The sequence below is a fragment of the Gallus gallus genome, chromosome 4, assembly GCF_016699485.2.
Source record: "Gallus gallus isolate bGalGal1 chromosome 4, bGalGal1.mat.broiler.GRCg7b, whole genome shotgun sequence".
NCBI lineage: Eukaryota > Metazoa > Chordata > Aves > Galliformes > Phasianidae > Gallus > Gallus gallus.
The window spans coordinates 62465557-62491383 of NC_052535.1; the positions used below are offsets into that span (position 1 = coordinate 62465557).

The 25827-nt window shown below is 38.6% G+C and overlaps 1 protein-coding gene across 17 annotated transcripts in view; it reads left to right on the top strand.

The window, feature by feature from the left end:
* MTUS1 (microtubule associated tumor suppressor 1) overlaps positions 1–25827 on the top strand; it is a 111832-nt gene that overhangs the window by 62316 nt on the left and 23689 nt on the right. For 16 of the 17 annotated variants that reach the window (XM_040699403.2, XM_046940361.1, XM_004935995.5 and 13 more), the window contains one exon: positions 20161–20378. In XM_040699403.2, coding sequence (XP_040555337.1) covers positions 20161–20378 — 218 coding nt within the window. Of the gene's footprint in view, positions 1–98; positions 16577–20160; positions 20379–25827 lie in introns of those variants that run through there. The other variant, XM_004935996.5, reaches the window with a different exon arrangement.

Below are 25827 nucleotides of genomic sequence, written 5' to 3' on the forward strand. Positions count from 1 at the left end.
TAGAAGTCTGACTTATGAGCATAGTTTTATATTCTGTGCAAGTGGAAAGCGTGATCTCTGTGTGCATTCATGCTGAGCTGCTCATTTTTAAGATGAATATTCTGTTCATGGAATGCAAATCAGAATTTGCTCTTTCCTTCTACAGATCCAAAAATAGAACTAGGAAGTTTGTACCATTAAATATTTATCCAATCATTCTGATGGTTATCTCCTGGGAGTTCTGTCTCTTCTGTACCATGAGTGGGAGGTGGGATAGGAGTGGGAAACAAGACAGGCTTTCTCAATGTGGCTTTGTCTGTTTGTGAGAAATATTTGGATACTTGTATGTACATATCTGTTGTCAGACTTGTCGTGCTGAACATCTTATCTGCAAATATGACGAGAACTTTTTTTGCTTGTTTGTCTTGATGCAAACATAACAAGTCTGAAGTTTTCTTGCAGATGTTTTAGAGACATTCAAGACAAGTGTTCATGTGTTTTCAGAAATGAATGTTTAAAAAATTCTCAGCTGCATATGACCTGATTTTTCATTTTAAATGTTAGGTAAAGCAAATAAGTGGAATGGGAACATACTTATGGATGCTGAGGTTTGTTCCAGGGAATACGTGTTGTTCTGGTGGAGGGTGGTGATTGTTTCTTAGCTAAGGTAGATGACATGGAAGAAAGTGATAGCAGTCTTCATATTACATAAGTCTTTTCACTATTGCACAGTTTGTGATTTTTCTTGCAACTTCCTTAGGGAGGAGCAAGCAGATGCATAGACTAGATTTGCACACTCTTCCTGTGGGGGATTTCCTTTCTTCCTTGAACACCACTGTTTTTGGCTAGTACTTTCTGGAGTATAGTTCTGCCAGTCACCATTCCTTCGTATCCCAGCATTTTGCATAGCAACCTAAACCATTTACCCTATTGTTACTTATTCCTGGTGAAATAAATTCAGTTTCTGAATTTGTCCTGGATGATAAATTCAATTATAGTCATAATACATGCTGATTATCCGAACTTAATATAGGCTTCTGTTTGCAGCTTGGCTTTTTAGCTGGGATTAAAATACCTTGATGCTAAAAAATGCTTATATCAGTGATGTAGGTATATGCACAAAGACTCCCTCATTTTGCTAACAATATGAAATTTTCACTTGGCACGTATTGCAGGAATAGAAACGCTAAAGGAGAAATAGACAAATAACGTTCAATCTTCCTTCCATATGTTCATTAGCTGCTACTGAAATTTTGTATCAGTCTAAAAAATAAAAATATGTCAAGGCATGTTTCAAAGTAATTTTATAGTGGTAACAGCCCACTTATTTTTTCATTTGAGTGGATATGAAGGAAAAAGCTGCCTGCAGAATGTCTCTGTTAAATACAGCATGTAAAAACTACATTGATAGACCTGATAGACACTTCCTTAATTAAGAAGTGCTGAATAGACCTTCTGTATGTTTTCTGTAGCTTGTGTATAATGCACTTTAAAGTTACAGAGCTAAAGGTTCAGGTAAATGTTTTCCTTGTATCTCCTTCTGCTGTACTATATCTGCATCTTGCAGGAATTCAGCATGCCAGCAGAAAGCTGACCAGTGATTAGCTAGTGCTGAATGTACCAAAGTAGGGCATCTGAAAACCAGGTCATAGTCTGTAGTGGAGAGTCCAAGTATGTATACATACTGTATTTTAAGAGTAGTGGCATGCATTGGAAGCTAGGTTGTGATTGTTTCAGGTTCATAAAATTCAGCAACAGTAGATCAGACAATGGCAATGTATATCACAAGCCTGAAAGGTTCTTTTTTTTCCCTGTTAAATACCAGGAGGAGCCATGTTTGTTTTTTTACAGCATAGGTCTGAGTATCTCTTCTTGTAGTGGTTTAATTGGATTAAAAAGATGTGGCTTTTTTCTAAGGTCATGTTAGTGATGAGAAATAGAATATGTAAGATCTGTGTGAACAAATAAGGCAGAGTACTTGGAAAAAAAGAATTTCAGGGTTCATGCAGGAATGTGAATATGTATGGGAAAGAGGGCATTACATAAGCATCATTCATTTTGAGTTTTGATGTAGACTGTACTAAGTATAATCATGGATTTCAACCTTTGTTCCCTTTCACATTAACATAAAACTGCCTCGTATGTCTGTATGAGACATTTGTGGCAATTGCAGCAATTGGATTCGTCTGTTACATTTTGTCTGATAGTTTGAGATACAGTAACTTTGTGAACTTGAATGTAAGCACTATTGAAATGAAATGGATAGAACTCTCCAGTTTCTATTCTGATTTGACGATATGCTGCAACTGTTTGCCAATTTCTTCTCTGGTTGTAGCTGGAAGTACAGTTTACACTGGTGTGTGGTTAGTCTAGATTAATCATCGTGTCCATAGTGAAAAAGATCCTTGTGATTAAGTGCATTTACACTACATTACATTACATATGGCTCATCCAGAGATGTCAAAGTAACTGCAGTAGTTCAAATATCTAAGAAAGTTACACACCAAATAAAATCAGATTTATTTTTGTAGAAATGGTATAAATCTAGAGGAAATTTACCGTGAGGTGTAGTGCATATTAAGGTCATCCAGCTTGCTGCCTTGTATCTGATTTCTGTCTTTGTATGCTCTATGTTGCTTTGGGTTCATCATACCCAGAGGCCTCTTCCCCCTTTAAATGCAGGAAAATATCAAAAAGTGAAATTTCTGCAGCTACTGGAAGTGTAGTATAGCTGCACTGCTAGCTATGTGTAATGAGCCTCCTCTTTAGGAAAACAAAAGCACTGAAGCACTTCAGAGAACATTTAATTTACCTATCCTGTGACTTTCTACAAATAAGCATTACAAGCAACTGCAACAAAAGTCTCAACACTTCACAATTGGATAAACATAAGTTAAATATGAACCAAACTTTCAGTGATGAAATATAAATTTTGCTTTAAAAAAAATCCTTAATGGCTTATAAATTTTTTACCAAAGAGTGACTAAAATCTTCCTGTGCTTTTCACGCATCAGTGGTGTGACAGATGAAATTATCATCTGTGCACGATTCTGTAAAAACTGTCAGAGAAAGACATTCCTCTACAAATGTTTCAAAATATTAATTTTAAGTTATTTGCATTTCCTTTTGCATAAAGAGAAAATTCTACACAAGGAACCAGTTTTGCAAATGGAGATCAAAGTTCCTATGCCTTTTGTTCATAGAGTTTTTCCATTGTATAATGAGCTATACTGTTGGTTTTGTAGTAAATTTTTGTCTCTGTGTTTCTGTAAGCCCTTTATGGTGCCATTTTTCTTCTTCCCTTAAGCAAACTGTACTTAACATTCTTATCCCTCTGGTGGCTTTCATTGCTTAGTAAGCCTTGTTACACTTAATACTTCGGGAATTAGAAGCGTCTCCAAAGACATCTGATGTCATTACAACAAACCCAGCTTAGAAAATTTCCTTTCCCCCTTGCTAGCAACAGGCAAACATTGCAGACCTGTTTATTGAGCAACTAACAACCATTTCTGATAAGGTATCTTCCCTATTATCTTGGTTCAGATGATACCACTTGTGGCAGGTAACGATTTCGGGTCTGGATTTTGGCCCTCATTAAAACACACATGATATTATGTCTATGCTTAGCAGAGCAGTTCTTTGTAGCACATGAACAAAATTTTGAAGATTCTGAAAGCCTCAGGTATCATGAAGTGCTTAACTTTTCACTTTTCCGAAGAGTCACTTAAGTACTGATTGTTGGCCAGTATTGCAGATTCCTACAGAATCATAGGAAGACACCTGATGTACCCAGCTCCACTAAGTGTTCTAAATTTGAAAGTCTGCAAGAGATACTTCATACAGGGCAAAGATGCTAAATATTTGCGTCACCTACCAATGAAATAGACAGTTCAGGAATGAGAACAGCTTGTATATTCTGAGAAAAAGTCTTGAAGTCTGAGACTCTTAGCTCCCGAGTTCATCTATTCAGAACTGTGTACTAAATGAGTTGTCTGGTGTGCTTGATTTAATTTTAATAGATCATAGCTTCAGTAGGCATGTAAATGATAGCTAAGTGGAGGGTCTTTTCAAGTGGTGAGATTCTTGCATTTATGGCATTGATAACATTTTTGTCTTTACAAATTCCATCCAATCCAGGTATAAAATGAATTAACTCTGGTTCTTTTCTAACAAACTGGACAACAAGAAATAGTAGCTTTTTTTTTTTTTAATTAAGAAGAAAAAAGAAAAAATGAGAAACAACCAAACAACAGAGTCAAAGCAGTGATTTGTATGGGTTGCCAACACTTACACTGTGTATGTATTTTAATAAAGCATGAAAGTGAATGTAAATAGGGAGCTTTGCTCAGAAAAGCTTAGGAAGAAGCAGAGTATTGTGAAAAGCAGCCTCTGCTTTCTGGCTCTCAACTGTAGTGGGTGTTACTGGGTTTTGTTACTCCTTCATTTACACAGATTAATTATCTTTGAAGAATGCCTCACTTATTTGTCAGAATGAAATGAGTGGAATTAATGCTTCAGAAGACAGTTAATTGGAGAGTAAATACAAAAGGCCTAGCAAGATATCTGTGCTAATATCACTGCATATGCTAAATTTGTTCCAACTTGATATGCCTCACAGGTGAAAAGGATCTGGCTTTAACTTCTATTGATGTGAAGTGTATTTGGCTTTGGAAGTGACAGGCAGCTACAGTTAAATTAAAAAAACAAAACAAGCGAACAAACAAATCACCTTAATAGCCTTGCTTAGAATTACTTGAGGTTGTTCAAGTGCTGTAAAGCTAGACTTAAACTTATAAATTCTGCCCCCACCAGTTTGTGCATAAGCAAATAATCAGCAACCATATTAAAAATGCCTTGTAGTTCTGTGAATGCTACTGCCTTAATAGAGTCCATTTAATTTGAGCTTTTTGAAGAAAATGATACTTGAAAATTTCTGTGCTAGAATGCAACGTTTTGTGTATTAATAGCCAGTTGGTTTGTTGTTATTGCCCCTTCCTTTGTGGGCACAGAAAACTCATGACATTCAAAGGGGTTGAGGTAGAGGACGAAAGGTTTCTTGTGTTTTATAATCATACTTGATTAATTGATCTTAAGTACTGTGAGGGTAGTATTGAATAAATTGGTACCCCAGTTTTTATCACTTTCACTGCAATTCATGGCAAGAGCTGTTAATTTCTGCTCATTGATACACTGTTAATTTAATGATGTGTCGTAAGGTTTTCCTCAACTGTTTTTATTGCTTAAAAAAAAAAAAAAAATCATCACTGAACAGCACCATGCATGGGAAAGAACTAGGTCCATGTTTGATAGTTCTGATGCTGCTAGGGAATGTGCTGGGTTACAGCCATCTCTAGCTGGTTTCACTAAATGTTATACCAAAGTAATTAGTTTGGAAAGCTATTCTCAGGCAGGTCCTCTCTTGGCTTGCCTTCCCTCAGAACAAAATTAGGTGAAGTCTGCAGTAGTCAGGCTGGTTAACTTGCTGCTGACTTCACCTGCTCTTCTCTTTGCTTTCCTCTTCCTCTTTTCTACAGTCTGTAGTTGACTGGAGTCATGTTGGTGTCAGAAAGATTTGATTGAATTAGGTCTTATTTTTGAGAGGAGGTTTGTTAAATAATTTATTTCTGTCACAGTAATGCAGTAAACCAGTGCTTCATGATTCTTACTTAGTGATTTAGATTAGATGTAGTGGGGTCACCAGCGCCTTTCTAATGGCCTGCGCAAATCGCTTTTCTCCCCATTAACTCTATTCTGGAATGGAAGATTGTTTCTATTCTCTGTCGTAAAGGGAGAAGAATGTAGCATGTGATCTTCTGAAAAACAAATGTGTCAAAAATATTATGTATGGTTTTATATCTTGTTTTAAAAAGAAAACAAACAACAAAAAAAACACACCAAACTGTTAACCGTCCACATACTCGAACACAAAATTAGCCCACCTTGAATTACCGGGCTTGTGACTGGCTGAGATGGTTCTTTACAGTTGCTGTTCATGAACTTTTCATTGGAATCATCTAAACTGATGTCTAGTAGCAAAGAAGTAATAAACCTGTGTTTATTTCCCGTTTAAATTTATTTTTGCTACTTTTTGTCATGGTACTGTTACTAACACATTTATGACCAGCATGGGTTCCCCTTCAAGATACTTGGATAAACATTTTGTTTGTGATGTTGTAGAAATACTTCTAGTTAGGCAGGAAACAGGACAGCTGGGAACATCTGTGGGAAAATTCTTTATTTGAAAGCTCATCCTTTTCTTAAAGAGAACTTGAATTCATTCCATAGAAAAGTCTGAGAAGTATTACAAATAGTATTTATTAATGAGTTAAGTTCAGCTTTTCTTCTTCAATACTGCTTTTAGGCTCTCAGATATCTCAGTGGCCTTAATTTTTCTCTGCTTGTGAATATTGCCAATATCAGAAACACATGGAGTATTTATTCTATACTAAATCTTTTCAAATATTATGTAGTAAAACAGCAGTATTAGAAATGCTTCCAGCAGAAGAATAAATCAACTGAATGTATAATACCTGTTTCAAATTACTGTGCTCCCAATAGAACAGTGAGCTAGAAGACTTTGTTTTTCTTAGCTGTATGCATGTGTACATGCTACTTGTTTAACCATTCTAAAATCAAAGATATATTTTTTTGTTCAAGTATTAATGAACAGAACACCATCTACTCAACCAACTTTTGAAAGAAAACTTTGTTGCTTTCAGAGGGGGGAAGAAAAACCACAAAGTTGCAGTAGGAATTGAATAGTCTAAGCCTGTTAAATGTGTATTCCTGTGTCTTGGGAGGAATGTCTGGGCTAGAAAGTAGGCCAAAGAAGAGGAGATAGACTAAAAGTGAGAATTTTTCTTGCTGCCTTTGTTAGTGGGGTAGGTAGAGGTTTTTGTAGTCTGTGGTCTTGCACAAGAGTTAATATTACATGGGAGTTTTAGCCTTTGCAGTGTGTTGCAGGTATATCTCCTGGAGACACTGCTGTTATTTGCAGTATCAGCTGCTCACAAAACTTTAGCTTTTCCTTGCCATCACTTAGTTATGCAGAAATAGAAGTCTGCCTTCTTCATAGTTATTTCGTGCCTTAATCAGAAGAGGCTCAGAAGACCATTAAGCACAGAGAGCAATGTGGTGAATATTCAAAAGCGGACAGGAATGGAATGAGCCTATGATAGGTATGGCAAACATTCCCTTCTTGATGGGAGCACTGGTGCCTGCTGGGCAGCCTTTGCCAAAGCAACCTTCAATTGCATGTTTTGGCTAAGAGTCATTAGAATGAAAAGTCCCTTGGTTCTAGGTCTGTGCAGCCAATAGTGGAAGGGCTGGACATCCCTTGAAGGGTGGGGATTTGCATCCTGTGGCTAACAAAAGCTCTGGGCGCTGCCCTGTTCTTTTCTTTGTTTTAAGCTTGGCAAGGTGTCTCTCCATGGGCTCCACTGGGTTGCTGCCAGGCACAGTTCCTGTGACAGTGGTGTGCAGTGTTTTAGGCACGTCCCTGGGGAGAAATGTTTGCTGCTTAATAACAGGAAAACTATTTGTCATAACAGGAAATACAGAAATAGTTCCTTAACTGGGATGTGATGACTGCTAATGATTGTGTAAGTGCATTTTTTGTAACTTTGGAGAAGGGCACTCTCCAGCAACACATGAGAACTAGAGTTACAACAGTGACCTACACTTGTCTAGGTGTTCTGCTCTGGCAGGGGGATTGGACTAGATGATCTTTAGAGGTCACTTCCAATCCCTGAAATTCTGTGATTCTGTGATTTTATGAGAAAAATATTAGAATTGAACTCTTTGGTCATTTTTTGATAGATAAAATATCATTACAGACACCTTAGCACTCACTGTAGTGCTTTATATATACTTAGAAGTGCTTTCACTCAGCTTTTTAAAGAATGTCAGTGAATTTGAGTGTAATCTTGGATGTATTTGTCTTTAAATGGATATAGAGTTCCACAAACACAGGAAGCTATTGTTGGATACATTCAGAAGCAATCTTGGCACAATGACAATAACACAGAACATAACCAGTGCTTTGGAGGTTCTTTAAATTCCCATTGCCTGTCCTACTTTTTCATCCATAATATCCTTTAGGCAGCATTTCAGTCTCGTGCTCAAATCCAGTGACATTTGTTACGGTCATATAACATCAACTCATCTGAGTGTGGTTGAATAAATGGCTTCTGAGTTCAAACAAGAAAAAAATACTCTGTCCTTTCTCTCCATCCCTGATAACTGCAGATACTGCATAAGAAGTGATGTTGCTTATTAATGTGCTAGTCTAGTGGTGAAAATGTATTGTGCAGTTCTTTTCAAGGAAAGATTGTTTCCCTGCTAGCTGCTGACCCTGAAGTGGTCTCTGAAAGACTTCCAGTGGTTTAGGAATACTGAGTAAGTAGTATCAAATTTTTGGATCTAGTCCAAAGCTGAGCTGATAAGTGTTCGGACAGCTAACTAACCATATGCTGTTTGTGAAGGAAGAATTACTGCTTTAATTTCATCAGTTGTACCTGCTGCTGTTTTAAAGTTCAGTGATTCAATTAAAGTTCAAAATCTGGTTTTGATTTATTTTCTGTGTGGTTTGGGGTTATTGTTTTTGTTGGGATTTTTTTTTTGTTTGTTCAGTTTTTTTGTTTGTTTGTTTTTTGCATTTATGGCAACAAAGTACTCCATGGTACATAAGTAGAAAGTGCCTTTCAAGCTTTGACGTTATGCTAAATGCTATTCTGATGCTTTATGCTTTAACTATTTATGCTTTATGCTAAAATGATATTATTTAGGCATTGAAACTCAAATAGCTCCTTCCTTTCTGGCTGTGCTTGCTCCCTGTCATGAGTGAGATCTGCGAGCTACAAGAAGGTTGGACTTGTCATTCTTCTCTCTGGTGTTGTCTGAGGGTTTCTTACATACACGTGCATATAGGCATATATGCACAGTGGGCTTCTTTCTGCAACTGTACCTTTCTTTGCCTCCACCGAAAGCCTTTTCTCAGATGTGAAGTCCTAATATTTGCAAAGAGATAAATTAGCAGCCCTGAATGTATTCAGGAAGGGTGTGGAGATGGAAGGATAGGCTTGGGATTTGTATTGGGGAAGCAATGAATGGAGTATAGGAAGGGTTTGTGGGTGGTGTGGACTAATCATGATTGGTTTCCTTGTTTCAGTTGACTCTGGGGCTTAACTCCGTAGACAAACTGCAATATGAAGATCAAATATGTGTAGCTGTGATGAAGCAGTAGAGGGCACCAGACAACAAGGAGCAACTTCTTGTATGGGAGGTTGGAATGGAGAGAAAAGGTGGAGGAGAGTAAACAGGAACAGAGGGTTATTGTATCTTTACTTGCCTTTCTTGGCAATTGTGTGCCAGGGATGAAAATGCTCAGCTGCAGTTTTAAGAAAAGAGGACTCCGTCAGGTGTCTTCTTGTCTACCTGGAGCAACATGTGAAGTAGAAACTTAATAAACTGTAGACCCTTTACATAAGCATAGCTGCTAGCTTCTGCATATAGTGCTTTCTTTTCTTTCCTGCAAGAGCTAAAGAATTCAGTGATTTAAGGCTCCTTGTGGTGTATCTGATGAACTGAATTAAACAACGTGCCTAAAACAGTGATAATAAATTGAAAGATATTTCAAAAACTTCATCTTGGTCCTTATTGACCAAGGCTGCAGCACACAATAACACATCCTTACAAAATTATTTCTGCCCTTTTGTCATCTTTGTTCTTAAAAATTGAGGAGACTATGAACCTTAAAAAAAAAAAAAAATACTGCAGTAAGAGTTGATTTTCAGTGCGTATGCAGCCAGTTCCTCTCAAATAAAAATATCTATGCTTTAGGCTTTCTATTATTTTGTTGTTTTCTTTTTTCTCTCGGATATATACGTAGGACTGTGTGCTTAACTAATATGCATCAGACTTTGTCATAGTTCAGAACAAGCTAAAAATCAAGCATCAGTATTGTTCTTGGTTATTTAATGAAAAAAAATGACATTCAGGCCTGGTCCATTGCTGATCTAGCTGGTGCATATTAGAGTTGTCTTCTGTAAGCAGTATAGCATTTCAAATTTATTCAATTTGCAGTCATCTGTGAGTGTATGATCAACTTCACTAATATTTTTCTGTTTGACGTACATGTGTGATATATACTGACAAGACGAAAATCTATTTCAATTCTAGATATTACAGTTCCTGGGAGCATGTTCACTAAATATATTATAAATGCAATATTAAGACACAATACACAAAGTATTTCTGTTCAGAACTCAAATTGTGCTGCTGTAAAATGGGTTTGTGTTTTATAAGGTAAAAACGATGAAAGGCACAACGCTGGTATTTAAGAGTGTTAGTCAGATTTGTGTTGGTACTATGCATTTAAATAGCAGACATATGTCTAATGCATTAATTTTACACTTAATGTTCAAGTTTGGGACTCCTTTAAGTCCTTTCTAAAGCATAGCTTCCAGTCTTATAATCTGCTAGAAAATGGGAATTGCTTGGGAAACATCAACTTGAACTTCTCCAGGGTGAGGAAGACCAAACATTGAGGTTTCACTGGGCAGGCAGGCACCCTAACCACCTCACCATTAATGGAAAAAAACCACATGGTTTTGCATATTGCTTTTTTGTTTTTGAAGTGTTTTGGTTTGGATTTTTTGAAGTGCTTTGGTTTGGATTTTTATTGTGATGTTGCTGTTTATTTCTTAAAATTTCTTGTCATCTTCACTAACTTTGTCAAAGCACTACTAGTTGACAAAATGCATGGCCATTTGATTTCATCTGTACAAAGCTAAATTTGGTGTCATCAAGACTAGAAAAGAAACAGTTACTGAAGGAACAACAAAGAAACACATCTTACTAATATAACATAGGGCACGATTCAAGAGAATATTGCTGGACTTTCCTTCAAAGCTTTCTCTATAAAAGCAGACTGGTTGATCAAGAAATTGCAGTAATGACATGAGTGAGATAATATCCTTCTTTGTGCTTTTATTTGCAAAGCCACCAGTAATGTACAAGTTGATACACTTTCTTTAGTTTGGGTATCTTTACAAATGTCATAATGCAGCTTCTTGAAAATCTTTGGTATAACATTGTAGATTTTAAAAAATAAAATCTTCAGGAATGTGAGTAAGGCTAATGCAACTTGGAGATTCTGTACACTTCATCTGTATAGGAAAAAAAAATCATACCAAAGTACTGGCAAGCTCAATTGTGTATCATTAATATGTTTCTTCTAGGGGGAGAAGTACTGTCTTGCAGGAAGCTAAAACAGCTGTACAAGATCAAGAGCCATATTCTGTAGGACTGGTGACACTTTAAGGAAACAGAGATGCATCAGTGTTAATCACTTCCATGAGGGCATGGTTTTGGTTGGGAAATACTGAGGCTTTAATGGGTAGTTAATTTTAATAGGCGAGTGTATACAGGGACCCACTTCAAAGGCTACTGTGAATGAGAGTCTACTTTATTGGGGTAGGAACTGGAAAGATGATGTAATGAGGAGCCTTAGTGCAGTATCGCAAACTAGTGTCTACTGTTTAGCTTCATTTGGTTTCATTGCTGCTTCGTCGGTGCAGGGAGGATTATCTCTCCTTCTCAAAAAGACAGCAGGAAAAAGTTCAGACCATTGCTCTGTGGGGCAGAGGGCTTGCTACACGCTGTGGGTTATCACTTAAGAGCCTGAAAGAGTGAGATACATTTCAGATTACCTAGCAATGAACAGGCTGACAACTGTCTGAGGAACAGCCCTTGCATTGAATTAATATATGCTTGAGGTTTATAAGCCTTTGGTGAAAGGCTTTAGACAGTTAGGAAAAGTGCCTATTCTCTCCCTCTGTCCTCCATTGCGTGTATTTGTAGGTTTCCTTTCACTTGTGTCTTACTTTGTGAAGGGCATGATAATAAAATGGTGCCCTTAGTTTGTGCTCTGTTTGTTGTGTCAACAAACAGGATGCTAATAAGGAGCAGCATGCTACCTATTAAGTTTCTAGGAAACAGCTTCAGGCTGCGAGACTCCTGCATTGTCTGTAAGCACTTGGTCCCTTACCCACTAATCAGGCTGTAGCGGACAGTGACGCATTTGTCATGCTGATGGCTCTACTTCAAGGGACGTGCTCTGTCCTTAGTGAAACCCGGAGTGGCTGTGAGATACGTGGGCTGAGCATGCCATGAAAGCATTACACAGGCATAGGGTTCTTTGAAGTGCATAACAACATCTGAGGCTTCTCTCTCCTTTTCACTGTCCTGTGAATAAGCATATCCAGCTCTATGCTTGAAAGGGAGGAATGAAAAGGAATGAATTTAAAATCACATCGAGACTGGAAGTTAGTGCTGTAATACTATATCTCAGCAGCTGAGTTGGCATGAAGGGACAGATACAGACTGAAGAAGCAATGCTTCTGACTGAATGCCTTGAGTAATACATGCTGGTTCTGCACTCCCCCTCCAGCACTGTACTAGTGTTTAAAATAATAATAATAATAATAATGCTGAGAAATCTTTGTACCTCTGGAGGAAAAAAAAAAAAAAGCCATTTCTGATGTGTAAGGTTTAATCTTACTGAGTCAGACTAAGCATCTAAGATAGGTTTTACCTGCCTGCAGTTAAATTTTGTTCAGTTACTGCAACCTTTTAAAAAGCTTCTTTATGTTATTTTTGTTCAGAACACCTTGAAAAAGGTTTGATGGCAGCTAAATAAATTGATGCTTCTTGGCACAGGTTTGTGCCTGACCTTGCAGAGGGACGTTTCAAGAGGCTGCAGTAAGAGTGAAGGAAAGGGGATGCTGCCATTCTGCATTAGGAGGTGTGCAATTGTCTGCCAGGCTGCAGGCCACATTGATGCAGAGGGGAGCTGCAAGATGGAAAGTGATGTTTGCCTTCCTACAGCTACTTGAATCTGGATTAGCTAGATAAGTTAGTGGAAGAGCTTCAGCGGCACAGCACCTGCAGAATTTCAGCTGGGCAGATTTAGCCAGGCACATCACTAAAATATTGCCACTGACTAGAACTGGCTCACGACTGACATGCTTGAGGCATGAGCACAAATCAGGGCTGCCTGCCTCAGTTGGTGTAGCCAGGCCTGAGGCTGCACTTACAAGCAAACCCTGACTTCTTTGGAGTCTGCATCTGTGTGGTTGCTAGCCTGGACTCTGGGAGGCACAGAAGAGAAGTGTTTGCTATTTGCCAAGCTGAATGTAAGGGAAAGTTGTAGTTGACCAAGTTGTGGAGATGCCAGGGGATTGGAAGACTTTCATCCAAGCCAAGGATTGCAGGCCCTCCACAGTGTTAGGTTAGTGTTGCTGTGCTTTCCCTGAATGTTTGTGTGAAACTGTTTCCTGGGTCTATACCTCAGAGCACGAGTTGTGAAATAATTTAGGACTGCAACTTACAGCGAGCCAAATTTCCATTTCCTCTCTTATGTTATATAACATGTGCATAGCTTCAGATTTAATCCGGCAATTTATTTGTCGGAATGTTCTGAAATGCCATAGCTTGTGATGAGGCAAACATGTTAAAATTGAAATGGCAAGATCAAGTTGTTGATTGCTCAAATAACATATATGCTTTGCAGAAGGGGGGAAGAGAACAGAAGATTTATAGGGATTATTTTGAGGCGTCAGAGTTAGCTGTGTAATTCAGCCTTTGTTGCTGATGTCGTTGAACAGAAGTGACAGTCACATATACAATTTAATCCCCCAGGGCTTGCCAGCTAGGCTTTCCTTATACAGCCAATAGAAAAGGGCTTGCCCCAAGCCCTTCTTGATGTCCCATTTAGGATTCTGCTCTGTCACCATCTTGAGGAGCCTGTTTCTCTGCAGAGGTACTAAAGACAGTCTTGGTTGGATACCTCAGTTTTTTTTATACGAAACAATTATTTTTATGCAGCTGAAATCACTGCATGAGTCTTCACATAATTACGGCTTTAATGTTACTGGAAAATGAATGCTTCAAGCTGTTCCACTTGGTACAAACAGTAACTGTGCTGGCTACCAGAAGCTGTCAGGAGAAGACAGAACTTGGATGGTTACACTGGTAAGCCACATGAACACCCTTTTACACTCATAATGTGACCCATTTTCCGATTACATCCTCAGTGAACCAGCTGGTGTCAATTCATCTGGATTCTCATTTCCTGCTAGGAGGCATCTGACAAAGTCTGTGCAAGTAATTCACCTGTATTGTTGAGATTTTTAGGAAGTGCTAAAGTGTGGCAAAGGTTGGCATGAATGGATTATAGTGCTGTCCTAAGTTACTGCAGATTTTAGTCTAGAAAAGCAGAAGTACTGCTGAGTTTTTATATCTGTCATTTTCCACCTGCCCAATCCATTTTGTCACAGGTGTTGTTACCTGGATTCAAAACTTAGATGGTGCTTTTGCAGTCTATGTTGTGTACTGGTTTTCAGTGCTGGCTGTGCTTGATGACTAGCACTCAGGAACACTCAAAGTGACTGTCCAGCTAGAAATAGGTCTGGGAGAGGGGTAGAGAAAACATATGGCCTGTAGTTGTGCTGGGAAAATCCTGTTTCCTAAATACAGCTGTGCCACCAGAAAGTGTATCTGGCCTTCTAATAATTAATGCAGAGAGTCAGGAAAAAAAAAAAAAGACTATTGCCTGGATTGTGTGTCTGCTAAGAAGCTGTGATAGTCTCTGAGATAGGGCAATGCCTGCAAGATGCATGCAGAAGATGTCTCTGATTCCTTCCCATGAGTGTGCCTGGACTTGTGTAGGAGGCTAAGTCGAAAGTGAGGAGTAACGTTGCCTTGCAAGCTGGACTCGCCAGATTGGTTCTTTGGTCAGCAACACTGTGGTGAGCCAGGAATCCTGCACTTGTGCACAGACTATCATTATTATTTGTAATCCTTCCCATCTCAAAACCATGCTCATGGGTTTGCTGCAGTTTGTTATGGACAGCATAGATCCTCCGCTCTGGGGTGTTTATGGGATCATAATTTCTTCAGGCAAAAATAGCACCTTGGAGCCAACTTACAAAGGTAGTATGTAAAAACTCTCAAGTTTTAACTTCACTAATGCTGAGAGACCCGCTCTGAATGCTGGGTGTTACTCTGAATGTCAGGTCACTTGCCTAAAGGCAGACACAGAGGCTTTCTATAGCCTAAGGTCTACACTGGATGGTCATTTTTTTCGAACCAAATCAAGTAACTGAGTAATTAAATCACTGACAAAACAACAGCATGGTATAATTAGTCTTCCTGTTATTACATGGAGCTTAAAACTTTGAGTTCTGTGCTTAAAATTCAGAAGCCTTAGCTTCTACAGAGAGAAGTTAATTCAGAGCTGATCACCAAAAGTCTTCTCCTTAACCTACCAAGAACAGGTTATTAATCAGTTTTTCCATGTTGTCTTTTAAGTGTTCATTGTTGGTGAACTGGAGAATTTTCCTCAGTTTCTAGGTTCTTCCATAGCATTACCAGCTGTAGTAATGAGGAGAGTATTCAGTGGAAGTGGGGCAATGAGCAAGGTCCTCACTGCTTTGCTCATGATGTCTTGTTGCAAACATTAGCAGAAGGATGGGTGCACAACCACTTTATTGCATACATGGTTGAAATAACCAAGTATTGTTGAGCTTTTTGGCTTTCAGCTCCCACAGGCAATTCAGACTCCTTTTGGCTTGTTTGAGCCTTTGTTGAAAAGAAAGGGCCACGGTGTTTGCACTGTTTGACTGCGTTGCAACAACCCTAGTAGCTGATGCCCAGGCATTCTTTATTGATGTACAGATCAAATGACAGCTGGGAGTGGCTTTCTGGGTGACGTCCCACATACAGTGATGTCAGCAAAAGATTTAAAAAATTCAGGTGTGGCACAATCTGCCAATTAAACTGATTAGAGCTTTGGTGAAGTTTTGAGAATGGAGCTTTGACTCTACAGCTTTGCTTACTGAAGAATTTTATGGAGTACTACTTTTGCCTAGTACTAGGCTTTTGCTTGGTGCCTTCGCTGAAGTGAGCTTTAAATTGAGGTAGGACCATACCAAAGGCATGTGCTAGCTCTGTTGCTATCTGAGAAATCTCCTTCTACCTCACAAATGATCCTGACTGCTTGGAAGCTGTGACACTGGAGGAAGTCCTGTGACTGATGAGATCAGGATGGAGTGCTTTGCTGCGTTGTTGGCAGAAGTCAAAGCTTGTCAGGAGTCGATGGAAGCTGGACAGAAGGAACTGAAGCATGACATGGAAACATCTCAAAAAGAAATCAGAACAGTGCTAGCACTGCAGAGGAGCCAGCAGCAGGTGAAAGAGGAGCTGAAAGCAGAGATGAAATCTAGTCACTTGGATATAAGAAATGTACTTGAGGAAATCCAACGAATAAGGGAAGAGTTGGAAGCTCGGTTAAATACTCAGGCCGATCTGGTCTTACTGATCAAAGAAGTGAGCACCAACTTAGTATGTGTAGACAAGGCTTTCCAAAAGATGGAAGAGAGGCAGGAAGGTTTCGCCAGCCTGCATCTTCCTACAAAAGAAAATGTTGAACGAGGGTTTTTCTTTGAAAAATGCTTACACAAGACACACCTGAGTTTTCAAAAGCCTTTGGAAACTGACAGTTTGGAAGAGGAACCTGAAAAGAAGGTGCTTAGTGGTAAGACAATGGTGATTGCAAAAGTGTGAGGAGAGAAGTGAGGTTGTTCTTATTTGTGCTTGTCAAGTAGTTTGTTTTCGGTATTTGGAATGTTTTTGACAAATTGCATCTCTGGCTAAGAAAATAATTTCTAGAAAATGTGGACATTCCTACACAGACCTTCCTGGTATATGATAAGCAAAGGGAGGCTTTGATTTGGCTCTGCAAACAAAGAAGTGAGTGACAGACGTTTCACCTGCTAAACCAGCAGTGCTCAAGATAGAGAGGCTTGGGATACCAGCAGTATCTGGCAAGTCCTGAGGTAGCTGGTCATTCTAGTACTGCCTCAAGTACCATGCAGTCCTGAAGCACTTAAATGTAATGCAAACTAATGTATGAACAGTTCTCTGTTTCTTGTTTATGATCTCCTCTAAACCAGAGAATCTGTGTATGGAAAAGAGCTCTCTTTAAAAAAAAAAAGGGGGGGGATGGGTCTAATGTTCTCATCAAAGAAGAGTCTGCAGCTGCTGTCCATGTAGTGACCTCACAGGGAGTGGGAAGATTTCTGGACCTTTACAAGGTCATGGGATATTCTTTTTGCCAGCAAAAAAAGATGTGAATGATTCAGTAATCCGAAGGCTCAATGTTTGCAAAACTACTGCTGCTGTTTTGATGGGAAAAAAGAAGGATAATAACTCACATTGTTGGCTCTGTGGGGATACTGTGCTGCATGCAAAACTTGAGAATCTGTGTCTTCCAATATTCAGAAATTGAGCATCTCAAATGGATTTGATGCAGTGTTTTCTTGTCTACTGGAGAAGAGTCCAGAACCTAACCAGAGGGGGCAAAAACATTTTGCATTACAAGTCTGACTTGTCTAAGGTGGCAATCAAAAATGGCAAAGCGAGGAGGACTTGAGCTGGTAACCGATACCGTCTTTAACTTAGAGTCTGTCATTGATATGTTCTATCAGTGATTAGACTCTTGATGCTTTGTTTTAATGAAAGTATGGCTTTTGTTCTGACATCACAGCATGCCTTCTATACAAATCTGGAAACAATCTGTCATTGCCCAGAGGTACATGGGCCATAAATAAGCATTGGAGTGCTGCTGGTGTTAATCTGTACAGGCAGTTCATGCTACGGAGGTTTCATGCAGGCTGAGAAATACTTGTCAACATTTGAAGTGGTTGTGCATTGCACATGTCTGATAAAATTGCCAACGGGAATGTCGGGGAATTTTTGTGTATGTTTTTTGTTCAGCTTTTTTTAGTATAGTATCCAGAGTTGGCATGGGTGGATGTTGGAATAAACGTCTCTGAATAGTTTTGGTGTTCTGGGCACTGCAGTAAAACCAGTGATGTGAGACTGGCAAACTGTTGAAGGCGGGCTGAACTGTGGAAATGGCAGATGTCTGACTCCTGTGTTGCTTGTGGTTAGCTGTTGTATCGGTGTATTTAAATAAAAACAACTTCATTAGGTAACTTTATCTGATGTAACTACTTTCCTGAGTACATCTTGTCTGCAGTCCTTTGTGGAAGTTTAAAGCAGCTTTGTCAGAGTCGTAACAAATAGATGTTAGTCATTTCATATAGTTAATTAATGACATGAGTATCTGTATTAGTGAATTTACCAAGCACCTTTAAATCAGAAACAGTGCTCAGATTGTCTTTGTTGTAAGGGGAGCATTCAGAGAGGGAGGTGGAATAAATGAGAGAGTAGGAGTACATGAGCTACTTAGGTAGGGAAGGGCTGAATGTACGAGTTTATTCTCTAGTCTCTGCCTTGTTTTTTTCCCCTCCCCTTGATTATTGCCTCTACTGATTAATTTACTTTTTCTTTAACAACCTTCAGAAGCTGACAGGTATTTGCTACTAACACAGTATTTGAGGTGAGATTGCTATCAAATTTGAACTCTCTTTTCATGTAAAGAGATCTATTTCAAAAGGCATTGTGCGTGTACTGTGTGAAAATAACTAGTCATGTTTGTTCAAAGGATGGTAAAAATAAGCCACCTAGAACTGGCAAATAAGCTTGATCTACTTACTCTACTGATCAGAATTTGGCTTTTGATTTGGGTTATGCTGACGCCTTTTAACTGCTCTGCTATTAATCTGCAATGTGTGTTTCTAATTGAAAATTTACTCTGCAGCAGTCAGCATCTCCTAAGCAGGAGTGCAGTAAAATTTCCAAGATGCAAAAGTATCTGAACATTATAAAAACAATGTGCTGACATTTCTCTAACTAAAAAGGAAGGCAGAAAGTCTTGGCTAGAGTGGATTTATTTGAAAATGTGAAGGCCCTTCGCGCCCTGCTCAGCAACAGAGGTGCAGATGGCATAAGCATTTTGAAACATTATTTCACATGTTTTAAAAATGAGTGAAGTCTATGCAAGACTGATGTATTAATGCAATAGATGATGTGTTGGTTAGATTAACAGTAAAGCTTTGGCTCAATTAATGTCTTCAGTTATATGAGCCTTTCACTGCTGGGAGTATTCAAGTGTTACTTGACAACCTTCATACCAGATGTTTGGACTTCAGAAGGATTCATTAGCAACTACTTCTAGTTCATTAATTTCTCTCTCTCTCTCTCTCTCTCTCTCTCTCTCTCTCTTTTCTTTTTAATCTCCACACATTCCTGGCCTTATTTCCTCTAAATCTCACCTCTCAGGTTTTGTTACTTTATCTGAAAGAAATCTTGTTAAGTTGAAACTGTATAAAGTAATCTGCGTAGATGTCTTCATTAAAGTGCCAAGGGATATTTGTGTGTTGCATCAACCTTTTATTGCAAAAGTGTTTGCTTGTTCCATGAATGATCAAAAGGGGAAGTGCTGTGCTAAGTTTTCAGTCCAAAGGCAGCGAGAAACCTGTAACATTGGCGGTGTTTATGAATTGAGCTCTGGATTATGTAATGTGGTTTCTTTCCTCTGACACTATGTGACTGTGTACTGTGAAGTGATTGAGGTTGCACTGTTACTAAGAGTATTAAATGAACTATGTAATTCTTGGACTATAAGGAGTGGCAGGGCATATTTGAAATATATTTCAAATTGCAGAGCATTTTAAAGTACCGTCTTTGTGAATGAAATTGCTGGCACTAAGAAGACTTTAAAAGATCTTTGGTTAACAGAGCTCAAACCTGAGCTATAGAGTGAAGTTTTTGCAGTGAACATTTTGAAAGAAAGGAAAGGATAAGTTGGGAAGAAGTGCTTTAGTATTCAGTGCTACATTAGAGTGTGGAAAACATGTAGTTCACATTGCAAACAAAAGTAAGAGACTCTTAATAAAGTAGTAAGTCCCTGTATAGGTAGGATGACAGAAATCTTGTGTTTTATGAATACAGTGCTATGAATAAATATTTTAATAGTATGCTGAAAGGTAAGCCACAGAATATATGAAGGTAAAGGTGAAGAGCAAAGTGTTGTATGTAAGGTTAGTGCTAGAACCTAACCTGGCAGATGTTATTGTCTGCTCTGCAGTGCTACTGAAGTAACTGTTTCTCCTAGTTAGTGTTTCAGGCAGTGTTTTCTTTTGTACCAATCTTTAAGCTTCGGTGAGACATGAAGTGTATATTAATTAATTGCTGTTGTTTTTGTTGTTTCAGTTGACAAGGGCAAGCAGCGGAGTCCTAAAAGCTCATGCATACAGACCCAAACCTCCACAGATGTGCATTCAACTGGCACAAAAACAGCTGAGTTGGCACAGTACAAAACAAAATGTGAGAACCAAAGTGGAATCATCCTGCAGCTCAAGAAATTCTTGTCAAGCAGTAACCAGAAGTTTGAAGCATTGACAGTTGTGATCCAGCACCTCCAGTCTGAGGTAAAAAATTAGAACTAATCTGTACTAGTTTTGGTTTGTTGAACTGTTCTTAACAGTGGCTTTTGGATATATTAGCATACTGATAGATAATGTCTGTTTCAACTCCAGTTGCTGCATTCTTGTATCTTCCTCCTCCTGGAATTCTTTTTTTTTTTTTTTAACATGTGTTACACTGCAACCACAGTTAACTATACGCATATTAACTATAGGCCTTCACTTAATGGTGTTATTATAACAGAATACCCTGGTGTTAGTGTGGTTTTTAATAAACTTTAATATGTATTTGTAGTCTAGAAATAATTTTGTTAAGTTGTGCATTTAATATAATGAAAGCTATTTTGTCTCTAGTTCCTATCTGTCTTCCCACAGAAAACTTGCTCCTGGAATCGGTTGGATAGAAGGGGCTAAAAAAAAGAAAGTTTTATTGCCTCTTTGCAGTCTCGCATCTTTTCTGAGAAGAAATTCTTAAAAGTTTGTAGTCCTGCATGGCTGAGCACCTCTCTGAGTGTTTACTTCTAGTTCTGCCCCTGTAGGGGAGACTACTGGAACAGAAAATCTTCATGACCTTGCTTTATCTGACATTGGATAGAAGGGTACATAGAGAGGTTACATTTTTGAGCAATTGAGAACATAGTGCAGGGTGTTAGTGGTTGTATTTATTGAATCTATTGATTGCTAATAATTATTTATTGGTGTTATCTTAAAATTATTTACTTTAATGTGAAAACACCACCACCACTGGAAGTGCACCTGGAACTTAGAGTAGAATTTATCTGATGTGTTTTAATGTTTATTTGTCCTATATGACATATGGATTAATTTCATATGTTTGATAATATATGAGAAAATGTTGGTCTGCTTTGAAACGTTTTGAATAGAGAAATCTGAAGCTTAGGAGATTACAACATTTATGGATTTACGCTGCAGTGGTTGTTGTAGACTATTAGCAGTTTATTTTGCATATGTAGCTAATGTTCCCAGATTGATACCAGTTGTATTTTAGCGAGTTCCATTAGTAGTGATTTTGCAGTCCACTATACAAAAACAACACTAAGTTGTTTTAGGATGCTGCTAAAAACATAACATTCTCTTCTGATGGAATAATATCTGCTCACTCGTCTTTCAACTAAAAATACTGCTTTACTGTTAAGTTCAAGTCTGGTCAATTCAGTAAGAGCAGCTGTTTTGTTTGGTTTTTTTCTTGTTAAACTCTGGATTGGAACACCTTTCTCTAATATAAGATTTTCAAAGCAACTTGATGCAGGAATTTTGGATGCCTGTTGTCTAATCTGAAATTGTGAAATCTTTCCTACTAAACTTCTACTCAGTCTTTTAATTAATTTATAAAAAGCGCATTAATTTTTGCTAACTTTGTAAAATCAAAAGTCTTGGCGTAGGCTCTCCTCTCAAATATTTTGTGTTTGCAACATCTTAAATGTTAGGAATACTTTATCTGTGTATCCTTATCTGAATAATTAAGAAATCTTCATATGTACATACTTTTAGGCTGTTTTACAATGCGTTTACAGTTTAAGCATTATTTCCTTGCAAGTAATGGGAATGGTTGTTTTTAAAGTAATAATTTTGCTGCTTCTTTCTTTTCAGTATTATCTTGTGGGTGGAAAAAGAAGAAATTTAATTTCTTTTTAATGATATAAAATGAGTAACCATGAAGAGCTGAGTCTAAGCAGATGAAAACTGGGCTAAAAATGACATATACGTATGCTTTTAGTTATTTCACTTCTTGGTGTTGAGGTTCTCTCCCGGGATAAGATGGTGCCAGTCTTACTGTACTTGCTGTAGGAGTGAGAAGGACTGTTCTGCTATGATTGATAAAGACAATACATTGAGATCTGCCAATTAGCTGGGGAAGCTTTCTGTACAATTTCTGTATTTTACTGAAAAAAGTGAAGGGTAGCAAGTTTTTTGTTTGTTTCTCATTCCTTTCTGATGAAATGTGGATTTTCATCTGGCTAACCTAAGCTCAAATGGCCATGCATTTCTTTTTTGGAATTAGATCTTAGAGGCCTTTTTGATGTAGTTTGCAAATGTGCTCACGTATTCAAGGGAGAAACTTTCAGTTAAGCATAGCTCAAGCTGCAAGCCCCTGCCTTGACTACCACAGAAGCAGCAGAAAGCATCTTCAGCTTTTATGAAAGTAGCTTGCAGCTTTTCTAGTTGAAAAAAAATAATAATTAAAAAATATATATGCTTAGCTGAGCAACAGGGTTGTGCTTCCATTCCTCCTACTTGAGCAAGCATGAAGTAACACAAAGCAGCCTGAGCTGATGAAATACCGTGCTGTCATCAGAAGGTACCACTCTTAGCTGCTCTGGAGCTCGTCTGCCCCTGCAGAAGGCTGATTCAGCTTGCAGCTACCAGAAACCTACCCCAGCCAAAGAGAGAGGATTTCTTTGCCGGATTAGTGACATGGACCCTTCTTCCTGGTCAGAGGCAGTGCAGAGGGGCTAAGGACAGTCTGTGCTGTCAGATAGAGAGAAGAGTGGGGCTGTGCTGCTGCATAGCTTCAAAGCTGTGCGTCTTAGCCAGAGCTTCTTGACAAAACCTACCTCAGCCTCCTGTATTCCCTGTGGAAGGATTTGTTGTTGATTCCCTGTGAAAGAATTGATAAAGCTGAAGTTAGTAGAGGAGGTGATTCAACTGCTGCTATTTTTCCTTTTTTCCTCCAAGAGTTCCTGATGCATTTCTGCACAAAAGTTTAAAGTTGCCTTTATGAACTCATTTGAAATGGGATAGCCGCTGACAAAATTAGAATGCGCTGGCAATGAGTTATGTCAGGAGTGCAGCCAGCCCTCTGGAGTGAAGTTGCAAGGCTGCTGTCTAAGGGTTAAATGAGATTGTGTGAGGTTGCTGCGCTGTTTCCAGCTGAGCAGGAATCTGTCACAAAACTCTGGGTGAGTTCAAACGTGTTTGCTACAAGCATTATCATGGAGCTGTCAATATTTACAGCTGGCTCTGATAATACCTTACCACTTGAGCTGTCAGGGTTTATCCAGATGATTTATGCGTCTTTGCCAAGTCTGTTCTGAATTTGAGCAAGTGTCTTCAAGATGAGCCAGTCCACAATTATCATACTGTAAAACCCATTTTCTACTGAGCAGGAGATCCTGTTGAAATGGATTTTCACTAGATTGAAACCCTGATGGCAGACTAAATGCAGTGAGCAAGGTGTCTGGCAACAACGTCAAACTGTATCACGTTTTTCCATTGTTAGATAATTGTATGTACAGTGTTAAAAGTGCGTGTCAAACTGCAGTCTTATCACAAAAGTAAGCTAGTCTGTCTAGATGGCTATTCCCCTCCTAAACCTCTGGTAATTTCTGCAACTCCATGACCTCTTTTTTTTTCTTTTTTTTCTTTTTTCTTTTTTTTTTTTTGTTCAAACGGGAGAAAAAGTGACAGTACAGCGGAAATGGTGAATATACAGTAGGCTTACAAAGTGCAAAGGAAAGCAGTCTTCCATTAAACTTTAATTACATAATCTCTGAATTATGCAGCACAACATTTGAATCTTAACTTTGAATTTATTTATTGTCCTTTCAGTAGGAGCTGTGTACACTGAAACATTCAAAGTGTGGTTTAAGCCATAAGACATCTGGTGAAAGTGAGGCTGTGGCTCAGGTTGTGGTATCTGCACTCACTCTGCACAGCTTGGTGCCCACCAGGCTGGGGAGAGCCAGTTCAGGAACCCCATCAGGAAGCTGGGGGGAGGGAGGGTGCACAAGAAAACAAAACAAAAGCAACCGAACAACTCTTCTGGGTCTGACTTTATAGGGCTGTCCATACCCAAAGTTTTATGGGCTATTCCCATGTGAACTCTAGGAAGGAGTGTCAGTGAGAAACTGCCAGTGCTTATGTGAGGTAGGAATGTGGGCCTGAGAGGCCCTCAGCAGTGTGGGCTCAGGTTAAACCACCATGGCTGTGGGACTGCTGGGTTGGTTTTTTGTTTGTTTGCTTTGTTTTGCTGTGGAGGCTTTTTATAGTTTTTACTTGTCACTTTGTCAGCTCAGTACTGAGTTGGTCTTAAGATCTGGTTTTGTCTCTTCTAAAGCTGTTGAAGGAAGACTTACTTCTCAAGTGAAGAGGGAATGTATTGTCCAAACTGTTTTGTTGGTATTGGAAGTGTGAATTTTTATCCTCATATTTGAATGCATACATCTTAATTGCCACTTAGAGAAGTATTCAAGTTAAAATATATATATATATATTAATACACAGTTCTGTTTTTCTAGTTTAAGAAATTAAATCTTTTCAAGTGCTTCAAGAGCTCCTAAAAGATTCAGTAATAGAAGTAAGCTTCAGAATCATGCCCCTGATACAGAAATGAACAGAAACCAAGCTTTACTGCTGTTCTTCTCTTGCTTATGAGAAGGCTGGAGTTTACAATTCAAATTTTACTTTGGAATGACCGTGGTGACTTCTTAAAGAAGTTTCCATCACAGGAGAGATGTGATTGGTGGGGCTAAGAAGTGTGGACAGTAATATGGGGATACCATTAATTGTGGATATGATACAGGAAGCAACATAAGTAATGGCTAGAAATTGTGTGGCTGAGATGGTCTTCAGTATTTCTAGGTGGAAATAAAAGTCCACCATTACTGTATGAGCTACTATAACTGGCATTTCCTGACACGTGGATGACTGTAAGAGTCAAGGTACTCATTTTCTTGGGAATTTCCTGGCACTTGAAGAGTTTTTTCTGTGCACAGAGAAACATGCATCAGAATAATTTCTCCTGGCCTTCATGGAAGTGTAACAGAACATGCTCATTAGGTGAGAAATGTGTATCCTTCTTACAGAGCTAAAGTACAAATTACGTCACTAAAACCAAAACCCTTAGTGGTAAACAGAAGAGTTTTGGAACAATCATATTTTTGGTATATAAACATGAAATATGTTGGTGGGGCCATTAAGCACAGCTGCCTGTCTGTGAGTTTTTAAATTTATAATTTTGGCATTCCAGAACCTAACATCAAACTTGCCTGGTTTCCATTAGGATGCTCATTCAAAATGCACTTCTGCTCTTCAGGTCTGGGTTTCCAAAGTATGGGCGTCTCTTTCTTCAATAGAGAGAATGGGGATATTTAATTGAGATAATTTGTGTTTCTTCAGATTTAAAAAATACAAAGTATCTTCCCCTTTGGAGCAAACTTGGGCTCTGGAGGCTTTCATCTTCTTACAGGGAGCTGTTGGAAAGCAAGGAGGTTTCAAATTATTCTCAAGTTCTCCATAATATGTAGCTGCAAACTGATAAAACCTTTTTTAGCAGCAGAATATTTTTGGCAACTTTGAAATCTTGTGAGCTTTTAACTGTCCGGCTTCTTGAAGGACACTTCAGTCCAGGTGTGGTTGAGTATTCAGAGCAGACAATGGAGAGAACTGGGATTCCTTCCTCTTGCTACTCTTAATGAAAGGTGTGTTGAGAAAA